We start from the raw sequence: 14,686 nt of genomic DNA on the forward strand, positions 1-14,686 counted from the left end.
TTCATATTATTTTCCAGAGTGGCTGCACCTGTTTGCATTCCCATCAGCAGTGCAAAAGAGTTCCTCTTTCTTCACATCCTCGCCAACATCTGTTGCCCAAGTTGTTAACTTTTAGCCATTCTGAAAGGTGTGAGGTGGTATCTCATTGTGGTTTGATTTGTAGTTCCCTGATGATGAGTGATGTTGAGCATCTTTTCATGTGTAGTTAGGTTTATTCTTAGGTATCTTCTTGGTTTTGGTACAGTTGTAAATGGGATTGATTTCTTGATTTCTTTTTCTGCTTCTTTGTTATTGGTGTATAGAAATGCAACAGATTTCTGCATGTTGATTTTATATCCTGCAACATTGCTGAATATTTACCTTTTCAGTTGCTCTTTATTCTTTCCTGCGATTACATGCTTCCTTCAAGGATTATTTTCCTTCTGAATCATTTCTTTTAGTACTTCTTTTCATTTAGTAAAGGTTTCTAACAGTGGATTCTCTCAGCATTTGTCTGAATACTTATTTTACCTTTTGTGTTTTGAAAAATGTTCAGTCTTTCAGAAATGTGGTAAGAGTAGCACAGCAGACCTGCATAGGCACTTTAGCTTGACCCATCAATTAACATTTTTTCACATTTGCTTTCTCCCTATTTTTTCACCATTCCATTTGGGAATTAGTTGCAGATATCATTTCCCCCTAAATACTTCATTCTGCATATATCTCTGCAGAACAAGGGTCTTCTCCTACATAACCACAATACAGTTACCATACACATGATTTATCATTGATACACATTCTGTCATCTATATTCTAATTTCTCTTTGTCCCAGTGGAATATCCTCAGTTTGAATTTGTCTGATTGTTTCATCATGATTGGATGCAGGTTAAACATTGTTGGCAGGAATATTACTTATATGATGCATTCTTCTCAGTGCAAAACATCAGGAGGCACATGTCAGTTTGCAGTAATTTTACTTTTTTTAAAGAAAATTTGCAATTTTAGTTGATATTCCCCTTTTATCCAAGAGTTGTTTAATAGCATTTAGAAAAATTCTTGGTGAGAGAAGCTTTTTGCTTTGTCATTGTTTTTGATTTCTAGTTTTATTGAAATTAAAAACAATGATTTTATGGAAATCAGATAATGTTGCTTATATTTCTACTTAATAAAACCTGATTATTTGTGATCTAATATCACTCTGCATGAATATTCCATGTATACTTCAGAAGATGATTCATTCTCTATCATCAGGGTAAAAGTTTGATAGATAACTATAAGATTGACCTTGTTGGTCAGTTGTTTGGATTCCCCATTTCCTTTGTTTTGGTCAGCTTAATGTTTCTTTGATAAAAATAATGATACCTGAAAGTCCATTATTGGTGGACGTTGGTGTATTTCCTTTTTCATCTTCCATAGTTTTTTGCTTTAAGAAGGTACTTGTGTTACTGTTTCATAAACTTTTATTTTATTTATTAAAAAAAGGTTTTTTAATGTTTATTTTTGAGTGAGAGAGAAAAAGAGACAGAGTACAAGTGGGGGAGGGGCAGAGAGCAAGAGAGAGACAGATAGACAGACAAACAGAAAGACAGAATCGAAGCAGGCTCCAGGCTCCAACCCGTCAGTACAGAGCCCAATGCAGAGCTTGAACTCAACGACCTCGAGATCATGACCTGAGCAGAATTTGGACGCTTAACTGACTGAGCCACCCAGGCGCCCCTACACCGTTACATTTTAATTATACTGCTTACTGCAGCTGTTATAAAGTGTTCCATCCCTTTCAGCTTAAATTTTCCTTGCCAGATATCAGGCCCATAACCCTTGATAACTTACTGTCTTCATTTACTTGGTATACCTTTTCCCATGTCTTTTAGAATTCACTTATAGGCACACTTTTTTTTTCTCCAAGTAATCTCTACCCTCATTGTGGGATTCAGACTCACAACCTCAAGATTAAGAGCTTACCCTCGTTAGATGTAGAGATTACATAAAAATAAAATCTTTAAAAATTTTAAAAATCAAATAAAGTTAACTTTTATTTAAAAAAAAATTTTTTTTAACGTTTATTTATTTTTTTTGAGACAGAGAGAGACAGAGCATGAACGGGGGAGGGTCAGAGAGAGGGAGACACAGAGTCTGAGACAGGCTTCAGGCTCTGAGCTGTCAGCACAGAGCCTGACGCGGGGCTCAAACTCACGGACTGCGAAATTATGACCTGAGCCGAAGTCGGCTGCTTAACCAACTGAGCCACCCAGGTGCCCCAAAGTTAACTTTTAAATTGCTTTTTGGTGTATCTTTTATATACATTATAGAGTTGGCTTTTTGCTTTGTGAACCAGTTTGAAATTTAAAAAAGTAGGTAACTTAATCACATTTATATTTAGCAGTATGACTTTCATATATGGTCTCAAATGTCTTATTTTGATATATTTACAGTATTCTAATGGTCTCTTTTCTTTTGTGTATGTATGGATATGTGTGTGTATGAGTGTGTACTTTTTGGTACTTCAGAAGCCTTTTGTTCTATTGTTTAACTTTATTAAAAAAAATTTTTTTAATGTTTATTTATTATTTTTTTTTGAGGGAGAGAGAGACAGAGACAGAGCATGGGCAGGGAAGGGGCAGGGGCAGAGACAGAGGGAAACACAGAATCCAAAGCAGGCTCTAGGCTCTGAGCTGTTAGCACAGAGCCCAATGCGGAGCTTGAACTCACGAACTCTGAGATCATGACCTGGGCCAAAGTCAGGCACTTAACCAACTGAGCCACCCAGGTGCCCCATCTATTGTTTAACTTTAGATTAATATTTATTATCATGTCCTTTATCTGCTTTTTCCTTACTTAACCTTCTACTCTTTTATTTTCCATTTTTGAGAGATATCTTTTGACTCTTACTTATTACTTATAATCAATGAACTTATTTTGCTTTCTTTTTTTTTTAAATTTTTTTTTAACGTTTATTTATCTTTGAGACAGAGAGAGACAGAGCATGAACGGGGGAGGGTGAGAGAGAGAGAGAGAGAGAGAGAGAGAGACACAGAATCTGAAACAGGCTCCAGGCTGTGAGCTGTCAGCACAGAGCCCGACGCAGGGCTTGAACTCACAGACCACGAGATCATGACCTGAGCCGAAGTCGGCCAGTTAACCGACTGAGCCACCCAGGCGCCCCTTATTTTGCTTTCTTTATCTCTCCATTAACTTTTTTTTTTAAATTGAAATATAGTTGACACACAATGTTACATTAGTTTCAGGTGTATGGCATAGTGTTTGCACAGCTCTGTATATTCTGCTGTTATGCTCACCCCAAGTGCAGCTACCATCTGTCACCCCAGAACGCTATTGACTGTATTCCCTATGCTGTACCTTTTATCCTCCTGACTGAGTCATTCTGGAAACCTGTATCTCCCACTCCTCTTCATCCCCTTTTGCCTATCCCCCTACCTCTCTCCCTCTGGCAAATGCCAGTTTGGTCTCTAAATTTATGGATCTGTTTCTGCTTTTTCTGTTAGTTTTATTTTTTAAATTCCATATGTAAGTAAATCATGTTGTATTTCACTTTTTCTGACTTAGTTTACTTAGCATGATACCTCAAAGTCTATGTGTATTGTCACAAATGACAAGATTTCATTCTTTTTATGCCCGAGTAATATTCCGTTATACATACATCGCACATCTTCTTTATCCATTTATCTATTGATGGGCATTTAGGTTGCTACTTTATCCTTCCATTTTTAAATTTATCCATAACATCATAAATTGTTGTGATACTTTTATTAAAACTTACTATATTGAGGACCCCTAGACCACTCTACAGTTTGATGATTTGGTAGGAAGACTCACAGGACCAGCATATAGTTGGATTCATGGATAAGATTTATTACGGCAAGAGGGTACAAAGTAAAATCATCAAAGGGGAAAGGCTTATGGCTCAAGTCCAGAGAAAACCAAGCACAAGCTTCCCAGAATCCCGTTCCCAGTGGAGTCTCATAGGACATGCTTTATCCCTCTGTCAATGAGCTGTGTCAGTACATATGGAATATTATTGTCTGCCAGGGAACGTTATTAGAGAGTCTGTGCCCAGGGGTTTTATTTGGGGCAGTTCATGTAGGCACCCTCTGTCTAGGATGTACCAGTACCAAAAGGCCAGACACCCAGAAGGAAAGGCAGTGTTTAGCATAAACCATAGTGCTTGCACAAACAAGTTAGGCACCTTTTCTGCTAGGGTGGTGGGAACCCTCTTGAAATACAAGTTCCCAGAAGCTAGCCAAGGGCCATCCTGGAAGGCAGGCCTTTTCAAGGATAGCAGTGTAGGCCTGTTAACTCTTTTCTGTAGTACCTATGTAGCTGACACTTACTCATCTTACTAGGAAAAATTGTTGGGGACCTAAAATAGGTGAGTAACATCATATCTAGTATACTCAGTGAATTTTCTTCTCAGCAAAACTCTGGAAAATAATCAGTAGTGAGGAAGATAAATAAAATTATTTTTAATATTTTCAGAAAATTATACTCCGTGGAGGAAGAGAGCAAAATTCATCTCAGTTTTAAACTTCAGATTTTAATCTTTTAAGACGTTTTAGATTGAGGTAATCAAAATGCCAGTGCTGCAGTAAATGACATTTTCCTCCTTCATTAATTTTTGTTAATGGGTAGACAAAAATGACTGTAAGGAATTATATATTCACTCTTTTTTTTAGCCTAAGAAAGCTGTCAAGGTAAAACCTCGTCCACCTATAGCTCCTCGACCTTCTGGTAGTTCCACGGCAGCTGCTCGCCACAGATTGTTAAGGGTTCTCCCCCACATTGGGCAGTCTTGTTTACCTTCTGCTGGGAATGCATGTCTACCTGAAACTTCCAGCAATGCCGTTTCAAGTTTGGCAACTGTGCCCCCCACTGATAGACCCATATCATCTATTGCTAGCGATTTTCTTAAGGAAGAGGATAACTGGGAGATGAACGCACTGTCTCATTCCAATGGTAGCATCAAACTACCACCTCGGATACCCCATACCGAGTTGGAAAATGACAAGGAGCTTGCTGATTCTGTTCTCCATCTTGGATCATTCCTGCCTAGGCGGACGAAACACTTTTCAGGAAATTTGTCATCCAATAAAGAGGATGACACTACCTTATTTCCAACTTCAGAAGAATGTGTAACTGAAGAATCACTTCCACCTGAAGTGGGTTCATTTGCTTTATTTACAGAAGGAAACACCGATGAACAGAGCATTGGCTTAGAAGGCACACAGAAGGTAAATCCAGAGTTCTTACTCTGTAATGATGATAAAGGGTTGAAAGCTGCAGAACAGCATCTTAAACATGTTGCAAGAATATTGAGCAGTGAATCAGTAGAAACTACAGTTCTCAACCACCATGAATTAAGTCCTCACAAGAATAGACTCTTGTCACCTCTTCGCTGTTCTACACCAATGTCACTCCATAATTCTCTGGTGAAACCACAGAGACAGTCCAAATGTTTTGAGTCTGGGAATCTCCAGTCTTCTGCTTCACAAAATGTGCTTCGGTCGCTAGATGTTCGAAATATAACTGATTCTTCTTTCTCTAGGACTACTCGCTTTCGTGCTGTTAAAGTTGATTCACCTGGGAAAAGAGCTGATATTATTTCTAAAGTTGAGGCTCGGGATATCACAGAAATGGCAAACAAGGCTTCCAAAGAGCCTGTTGGTTGTGTAAATAATATAGGTTTTCTTGCTTCGCTGGGCCGGAGTGCAAGCAGAGATAGCTTACAGAGCATGCGTGGGGCAGGCAGGATTCGGACCTCTGGAATGGGGCTGTCTACAAGTCTCCAGCATTCTCAGGAAGAAAGCTTTAGGAAAAATTCTCCCCTGTTAGAACCTACAGATTTTTTTCTAGTAAGTATTTGTTTGCAATATGTTCTACTAGTTAACCTTGTAGTTACTCATCATATTACATGTTTGTTTTTTGTTTACTTAAGGGAGGAGGCTGAAGGTTGAATTCTTTTTATAAGTTTCTCTTAAAATGTTAATCTAGTTTGTAGAAAATCTTTTTGATAGTTGAATTTTAAATAAGGTGTTAGCCCTAAATTGAGAATTGTAATTTGAAAAATAATTTTGTGTCAACAATTTATCATCTATTTTTAACACTAAATATTTTTAAAAAATTTTAATGTTTATTTATTTTGAGAGAGAGAGAGAGAGAGACTAAGCATAAGTGGGGGAGAGGCAGAGGGAGAGAGACACAGAATCTAAAACAGGCTTCACGCTCTGAGCTGTCAGCACAGAGCCCAACGTGGGGCTTGAACTCACAAACTGTGAGATCATAACCTGAGCCGAAGTTGGACACTTAACTGACTGAGCCACCCAGGTGCCCCTAACATAAATATTTTTAATTTTTTCCATAACTGACTGAGCCACCCAGGTGCCCCTAACATAAATATTTTTAATTTTTTCCATATAAGAACTTTTATTTACACCATCAAATTTTCTTCTCTTAAAGAAAAATACGTACAGTATTGCTGCATGTGAGAATCAGATGTCAAATTAATTTAATTAAATGAAAGCCCAACAGCAGTTCCATAATAAAATACAAGTATTTCATGTTTAGTGATCTTTTCTTCTGTTCTCCATTAACTTACCTCTGTAGATGTTTTGTGTTTTGATTATAGTCTGCCCGTGGCATTGGAATGAATGGAAATAACACAGCAGCAGGGAAAAGAGTAGGTAAGCTACAGATAATTGTGAAAATATAAGCCTAACAATCACTTCATTATGCATACTGTTTTTTTCAGAGAGAAATAAGAGGAAGGTTCTTTGTGGTATGTATGGAGTAAACTCTCCCTAAACTTTGTTCCACTGAGGAAAATGGCTATTAGAACTGACTGTAGAACATACTTGAAGAATAAAACAAAAATTGAAATTGAGGTCTCTGTTGCCTGGGGAAAGATATAGTCTAAGTGAAAAGACAGGAAGGATGAAGAATTAATGTGTAATTCCACAACCCTCTGTCACTGGCCACTCTAGAGCCATGCTGGGCTGCTGGTTGGGTTTCGAAAGAGTATCCTAGAGAGGTGTTTCTTGACATCATAATCCAATATAAAGGAGAGTAGGAAGAGCTCCTTTTGATGAACTAATTATTTCTGGATAAAAGAAAAAGACGGTCCTTGAATCAGCCCTTTCCAAAGCACAGTAGCAGAAGTAGCTGCAACATTGGCACTCCTTTCTGCCAATAACACCTTAAAGGTGCATTGGCCAGTCCTAATCTCCAAGGAAGCCATTATGATCATCATCTTTTGAAATTTTAGACTCAGACTAGGGGTGGGAGCTCATTACCAAAGATGTACCACCTTTCTAGCCTCAGGGTTCTAAAGGATACTTTATATGAAAGTATATAAAACTGATGTCACAACCAATGTAATATATATTATGGTTATCACATGAGTTTTATGCCTTTAAAGAGTACTTAGGGTTTATTTTTCATTTCTACATAAGGCCCAGAGTTTTAAAGTCTTAATATATCCATGTTTTTTCAATTTTTTAATTGTGGTAAAATATACATAACATAAAATTTACCGTCTTAACCATTTTTAAGTGTATAACTCAATGCCATTATATAAAACATTCACATTGTTGGGCAACCATCACCACCATCCATCTCCAGAATTCTTTTTATCTTGAAAACTTGTACCCATTTTTAAGTCCTCATCCCCCCGCCCCGCTCACCCCAGCCTCTAGCAGCCATGATTCTATTTTCTGTCTAATTCTAATTCCTTGAAGTACCTCATATAAGTGGAATCATACAGCATTTGTTATTTTGTGTGTACCTGACTTCACTTAGCACTGTGTCCCCAAGGTTCATCCATATTGTAGCATGTGTCAGAGTTTCCATACTTTTTAAGACTGAATAATATTTCATTGTATGTGTATACAGCATTTTGCTTATCCATGTATCTGTGGATGGAGACTTGTGTTGCTTCCACATTTCAGCTCTTGTGAATACTGCTGTTATGAACATGGGTGCCCCAATATCTCTTTGAGACCCTGCTTTTCATTTTTTTGAGTATATACTCAGAAGTGGAATTGCTGGCTCACATGTTTATTCAATTTTTAATTTTTTGAGTAACTGCCATACAGTTTTCCATAGTGGCTGCACTATTTTACATTACCACCAACAGTGTATTAGGTTTCCAGTTTCTCCATATTCTTACCAATACTTGTTATCTTCTGTTTTGCTTGTTTGTTTGTTTGTTTTTGATAATTGACATCCCAATAGGTATGAGGTAGTATCTCACTGTGGTCTTGGTTTGCATTTCCCTGATGATTAGTGATGTTGAGTATATTTTTATGTGCTTGCCTTTTGTACATCTTCGGAGAAATGTCTGTTCAAATATGTTGCCCATTTTTAAATTGGGTTGTTTCATTTTTTATTGCTGAGTTTTAGGTGTTCTCATTCTGGATACTGGTCTCTTTATCAGATATGTGATTGGCAAATATTTTCTTCTAAATATTTCTCCCTTTTTTATTCTACTGATAATGTCTTTTGATGCACAATAGTTTTTAATTTTCATGCAGTCCATGTTGTTGGTGTTTTCCTTTGTTGCCTGTGCCTATGGTATTGTGTCCAATAAATCATTGCCAAGTCCAACTTCATGAAGTTTTCCTCCTATATATTACTCTAAGAGTTTTATGTATGTCTTCCAGGTAGGTCTTTGATACATTTTGAATTAATTTTTTAATGTATATATTTTTGTATATATGGTGTAATATAAGGGTCCAACTTTATTCTTTTTCATGTGTATATCCAGTTTTCCCAGTGCCATTCATTATGTGTATATCCAGTTTTCCCAGTGCCATTCGTTAAAAAGACTGTCCTTTCCCCATTGTCTTGGGTATCCTTGTCAAAAATCATTTCATCCTATATGTGAGGGTTTATTTCTGGGTTCTTTATTGCCTGTCTTTATGCCAATACCACACACTATAATTTATCTACTTTTAACTCTAATTTGAGCTTCTGTGCTTTTTCATTTCTCTTCTCACCCTTCCTCTGAAATAGTTGATGCTGTGGTCACCAAAGATAACCACAATTTCAATCCAGTGGATGCTTCTGTATCCTCACCTTGTTTGATTCTTGTGGGCCTCCTTCTTGAAATAGTTTCTTTTCCTTTGTTTCTCTCTGTTTCATTTCTTTCTTTCTTTCTTTCTTTCTTTCTTTCTTCTTCTTCTTCTTCTTCTTCTTCTTCTTCTTCTTCTTCTTTTTCTTCTTCTTCTTTTATTCTGGGCTATCATATTGCTGTAGAGTTTTGTTTTTGTTTCATTTTGTTAAACCTGATTTTCTTTTTCTTTACTTGTTTTACCATCCCTCTGCTTGTCCCCAGGTATACATTCTTTTGGTTAATTTTGTTTAAGTCAAGCCATCAACTACTGCCTGCAGTGATGATTACCCAAACAAGGGCCATGTAACTTGCTGCCATTTCCTTTCAGTAATAACTGTATCATTCTGAATGTCCTTGAAGAGTCCATGAGAGTTTTGGTATACATTTTATTTAATTAATTTGTTAAATTCTTCCACTGGTTTTCTTTGCTTTTTACTATAGGGTCTCCCTTGGAAATCTTACCCATCCTCATAGTTCCAGTTATCATTTTTAGACATATGATTACCAAATTTTAGACATATGATTTTAGACATATGATTGCACCTGGAAATGAAATAGAGGTTGAAATAGAGCATTTTATTTTATTTTATTTTATTTTATTTTATTTTATTTATTTTTAAATTTATTTATTTGAGTTCAAGTTAGTTAACATACAGTGTAATATTGGTTTCTGGAGTAGAACCCAGTGATTCAAACTTACGTATAACACCCAGTTCTCATCCCAACAAGTGCCCTCCTTAATGCACATCACCCATTTAGAATTTTTAGAAGCAATTGCACCTGTGAATGGGTCTAGTGCTTCATTCAGAGTGGGTATGATGTGGTAAGTGACAGAAAACAACTCTGGAAAGTTGGAAAGGTATCATATTGGACATACAAACCCTGAATGCCAGTCTGAAGAATAGTAGCAAACCTATATATTAGTGATGGGTCCTGACTTGGAGTAGGTAACTAATAAATGGTTTTCTCCGGTAGGTAGAAGCACGTATAGAAACTATTCTTGTAGGAGAAGACTGCAGTTGTGTGTCTGTGCCAACTCGTACTGTGTCTTGTGTTTCTGCACATTCAAAAAGAGTTCTTGAATGAAAAAAGTTTGGGAAACATTGAGTTAAGCAGTTCCAAGGAAAGAAAAAAGGAAAATATGACTACACTGAACTAATTAAATAATTATCATTAGATTATTCCATTGAGGAAGAATATCCTAAACCTGAATTTCGAAGATAATTACAATCAGATGAGCTTCCAGAAGATATCTGGTATTATATGCCTTTCCTCTGTGACCTGTGCAAATGCTTATTTTCGTTTTTTAAGAAGTGGAAAGTACCCCATCACCTTTGTTCTTGATAACTCTTAAGTGCACTTGAAGAAGAAAGTGCTAATTGAGTTGGTGCCAGGGCACCACTGGGAATCATTCACTTAGTTGTTCTCAATTTTGTTTCTACCATTAGGAGTCATTCAGTTAGTTTCCAATTTGGGGCAAGATCTAGGAAATGGGAAGGTATTTCAGACTGGTAATAAAGCTGACTTAAAGTTACTGGGTTTGTATATCCAGCATCCTTTCTGGATGGCAAAAGGCATAGCACCAATTCATTGTAATTCCAGTTTTTTGAACCCTTGAAGGATCTTCAAAGACTTTTAGCTGCCATATAAACATTAAGCCGAGGTCTCTCAAACCTTTTTTAAATAGTGGAGAATAGGCACCAGTACCACCTAGACCCAGCATTTTTCTTCTCATTCCTTCCCCTTGTTCTGTTTTCTTTGTTTGCCTTTTGCTTCTTGGCCTTTTAGTGCCACCAAGCACCATGTGCTTGTACTGTTATTATAACAACTGTGGATGGTGACTTTGAGCCTCTCTGCTTGAGTCAGGTTTGTTGGAATTTTGCTCAGTTGTAAGAGAATTTCACCTAGTAGTTAAAGAAATTGATTTAATTATTCTTATGTAATAACAGATATGCTGTTTTTTAAACATAAAATCATTACAGTAGTACAAAATTCAGTAACTATTTTTTGGAAAGGTAGTACTGTGAAATTGAGCAGTGCACCATGTTAGTCACTATTGATAATATGGTATTTTATATAATTACAACATTTAAAAATTTCAGGATGCTTTTTACATGTGAGAACTGAATTGACCTTAAAACACTTAGAAACATAAGGGAGAAAACCACGTTATGTTATCTTAAAAATGGGGGTGCCTAGGTAGCTCAGTTGGTTAAGCATCCGATTTCATCTCAGGTCATGATCTCATGGTTCGTGGGTTTGAGTCCCGCGTCGGGCTCTGTGCTGACAACTCTAGAGCCTGGAGCCTGCTTCGGATCCTGTGTCTCCCTGTCTCTCTGCTCTTCCCCACTTGTGCTCTGTCTCTCTCTGTCTCTCAAAAATGAATAAATGTTAAAAAAAATTTTTTTAAAGAACAAATTGGAGTTTTGAAAGAATAAATAACTTGTCTGTGGTTTGACAACTGTAATTTCAATGATGTAATCAGGACTAAAAGACCAGTTTCTTGATACTCTGGTGCTCCTTCTTGGCGTAAAAGAATAGGGTGTTTGTATTACATATACATTGTTTCTCAGAGGCCTGATAAGAATGATTTTGAACCAGACTTTTTCTTAATTCTCTGTCAAGGTTTGGTGTACTTTACAATTACTGATTGCCCTTAGAAATAATCAGAAAAATACTGGTGTGTACAGAAGCCCTAAAAATGTAAGTCTCAGTCAGTAGAAACCCACCTCATCTTTAAAAATATAACAGTTCTACTGTATCCTTACTTGTAGATTTTGTAGATAATTTTGGATATAAATATAGCACAAATTAATTTTTTATGGCCAAGAAATTTGTTGTGATGGGGTTGTGTTTTGTGTTTTGCTTAATACTATTTCACATTTAACATTTTATGCCTGTAGTAATCAAGGTGTCCTTTCATTAATCAGGAGAATGTACTCATCACCTCCCACCTGTGAAAGCCCCAGTTCAAACAAAGAAGAAAGCAGCAAAGCATTGTTTTCTCTGTGGAAAGAAAACTGGACTGGCTACTAGCTACGAATGCAGGCAGGTTGGCTGACTGGAAAAGCTGAGATGCTTTTTTTGTGGTGACCCAGCATGGGGATACAATATAAAACCTTCTTTAAATTGGCTATTCGTAACATCATTAAGATGATGTTCAGATGGTAGCCCTTATTTGAGCTCCTAAGTGGCTGAAGTAAGGGCGAAGTAGACAGCTCATGAGTTTATAAATCATGAGATCCTCTCCTGCCCTCCAAGTTGGGAGATTTAAACCAGTGGCAGAGTGTACTTTGTCTTATGATAGATATGCGTGGTTTTTGTTTGAATGCAACTTGGAAGAATCCCTCCTCCAAGGTTCTTTTTTAAATTGAACAACAACAAAAAAATTTAAAGTAAATGTACTATTAATTTTAATGATTATATGGTACAGTTCTATTTCAAAACAGGAATAATCTATTCACAAAAAGTAATGAATTTTCTCATAATTATTTCTTTCATTAGCATTGATTAATATCAATCAATCACTCTGGGGATCGTGTCTGCCCTTAGTTTGAGTCCAGGCATTAAAAACAACTGCTGCTTTTTAGAGTGCATTCTGTTCAGATAGAAACAGTTCATCTTGTTGCGAGAAACATTTTAAAAATCCTTTTATGACATAGTTAGGTTTTACGTAATTTTTTTTTGAGACCGAATTTGTTAGAAATTCAGTTCTCCCAGGTTTACTAGATACAAGAGAAATGGTAGATATATCTATCAGCTTTTGCAATTTTACCATTTCATAAAAATCTATATCCTGTTTCATTTCATAATAGATCCTTTATTTTAAACTTTCATATTCATGGACAGTTAATTCTCTTTGGGGGGCACTTGTGCTGGTTTATGAGTGCAAGGGAAATGTCAGTGCTGAAAATTGCTAAAGAGAACCACAGGGCTCCTGTTGGATACTGGAAGTCAAGCTCTCATCTCCCAAGGAGATGAGCCTCTCTAAAATGTGACTATTCACATGAACTTTTTTGTGCTTTAGATGTGGAAACAACTTCTGTGCATCTCATCGTTATGCAGAAACTCACGGCTGCACCTATGATTACAAGAGTGCAGGGAGGAGATACTTACAGGAGGCAAATCCTGTGGTTAACGCACCCAAACTTCCAAAAATCTAGCTCTTGCTCTGCGCCTGGGAATTGTATTACAGTGACAGAAGAAATACTGTTCAGACTGCATTATATCTGTTCGACTCCAAAAGATTTGCCAAATGAAAAAAGCATACGGTGCTCACTGTTGGAGAAAGAATGCTACTATATTTGACATCTTTATTCTTTGGTCAATCAAATGTTTTAAAAGTAGTTTTAAAAACTTTAAACTATAATGATTTAACTTTGTTACTGCATGTCTTGTGTTAAGTATTTTATATTTGACATTGCAATTTTACTAGACAAGTCTTCAAAAGATGCACTTTAGGAAGTTATCACTGACTATGTAAACCAGCTTCCACAGTGTACAGAAATGTGCCGTCACGTAATGGCTCTACTCAAATCCACCACTTTTTTGAGGGGGGTGGGTGGGTGGTGGAGATTTTTTTTTTTAAATCCCATGTGAAAATTTATTGAATTTACTAACAAGTTCCTTTTATTTCAAACTACTTTTTATAAAAACATTTCATTTCCCAGTGTAGTTTTAACACACATATTTCTTCCATATTCAGATTGGCATTCAGATATGTATCCATTCATAAAACACATCATGTTAAACATACTATATATTTCTTAAAAGATACTTTTTTGAATGGCAGTTTTACAATAGAAGGCGTCTCACTTGTTGCCATTAAATATAGAATCCACCTTTTCACTTTTTGAAAAATGGCTATATTTAAAACAAAATCTCATATTTTGGTTTGTTTTTCTTATATGTTGAGTGCTATTACCAGGAGAAATTCAAATAAATATTCAATTTCATTATGAGTTTGATTATTTGATTATGTACAATACTTTTTTCTTTTATAAAGACCTAAAAAAATGTTTTTTTATGTTTATCTTTGAGAGAAAGAGAGAGCACGAGCAGGGGAGGGGTAGAGAGCAAGGCAGACAGAGAATCTGAAGCAGGCTCCAGGCTCTGAGCTATCAGCACAGAGCCCGACCCGGGGCTTGCACTCATGAGCAGTGAGATCATGACCCGAGCCGAAGTTGGACACTCAACCAACTGAGCTACCCAGGTGCCCTAAGACTTTTTTAAAGAAAACTGTTAAATAAATCAATAATTTATTCTACTTGGAAAAAGTGACTCTTAAGAATAAAGGTATTCGTTTAAGGTATAAGGGCCCTGCTCCCCAGATGTAACCAATACACTGTTCAAACTTTTGGGAGTTCACTTGCTTCATGGAAGCTTAGTTGAATCTGATCCTGAACCCTGGTAAACAGCTGGCAGGCAACCCAGATAGACTTTGCAACTCTAGCCCAACCCCAGTGGGATCTGAAGTGGTTCCAGAAAGCTAATTTAGGGTGCTCGACAGGGTTTCTTTCTCCATGCAAAGCTGAATGAACTAGACATTACCTCCATACTCCCAATTTTTATTAGTATGCTAG

At 36.7% G+C, this 14,686-nt stretch overlaps 1 protein-coding gene across 4 annotated transcripts in view; it reads left to right on the plus strand.

The window, feature by feature from the left end:
• Positions 1 to 13,481, plus strand: part of ZFAND4 (zinc finger AN1-type containing 4) — an 87,448-nt gene extending 73,967 nt beyond the window's left edge. For 3 of the 4 annotated variants that reach the window (XM_007080043.3, XM_007080041.2, XM_007080042.2), the window contains exons 7-10: positions 4,672 to 5,847; positions 6,621 to 6,675; positions 12,035 to 12,152; positions 13,132 to 13,481. In XM_007080043.3, the coding sequence (XP_007080105.1) occupies positions 4,672 to 5,847; positions 6,621 to 6,675; positions 12,035 to 12,152; positions 13,132 to 13,267 (1,485 nt within the window). In that variant the 3' untranslated portion in view covers positions 13,268 to 13,481. Of the gene's footprint in view, positions 1 to 4,671; positions 5,848 to 6,598; positions 6,676 to 12,034; positions 12,153 to 13,131 lie in introns of those variants that run through there. The other variant, XM_042960564.1, reaches the window with a different exon arrangement.
• Positions 13,482 to 14,686: the final 1,205 nt, after the last annotated feature.

Source organism: Panthera tigris, chromosome D2 (genome assembly GCF_018350195.1).
Source record: "Panthera tigris isolate Pti1 chromosome D2, P.tigris_Pti1_mat1.1, whole genome shotgun sequence".
Classification (NCBI taxonomy): domain Eukaryota; kingdom Metazoa; phylum Chordata; class Mammalia; order Carnivora; family Felidae; genus Panthera; species Panthera tigris.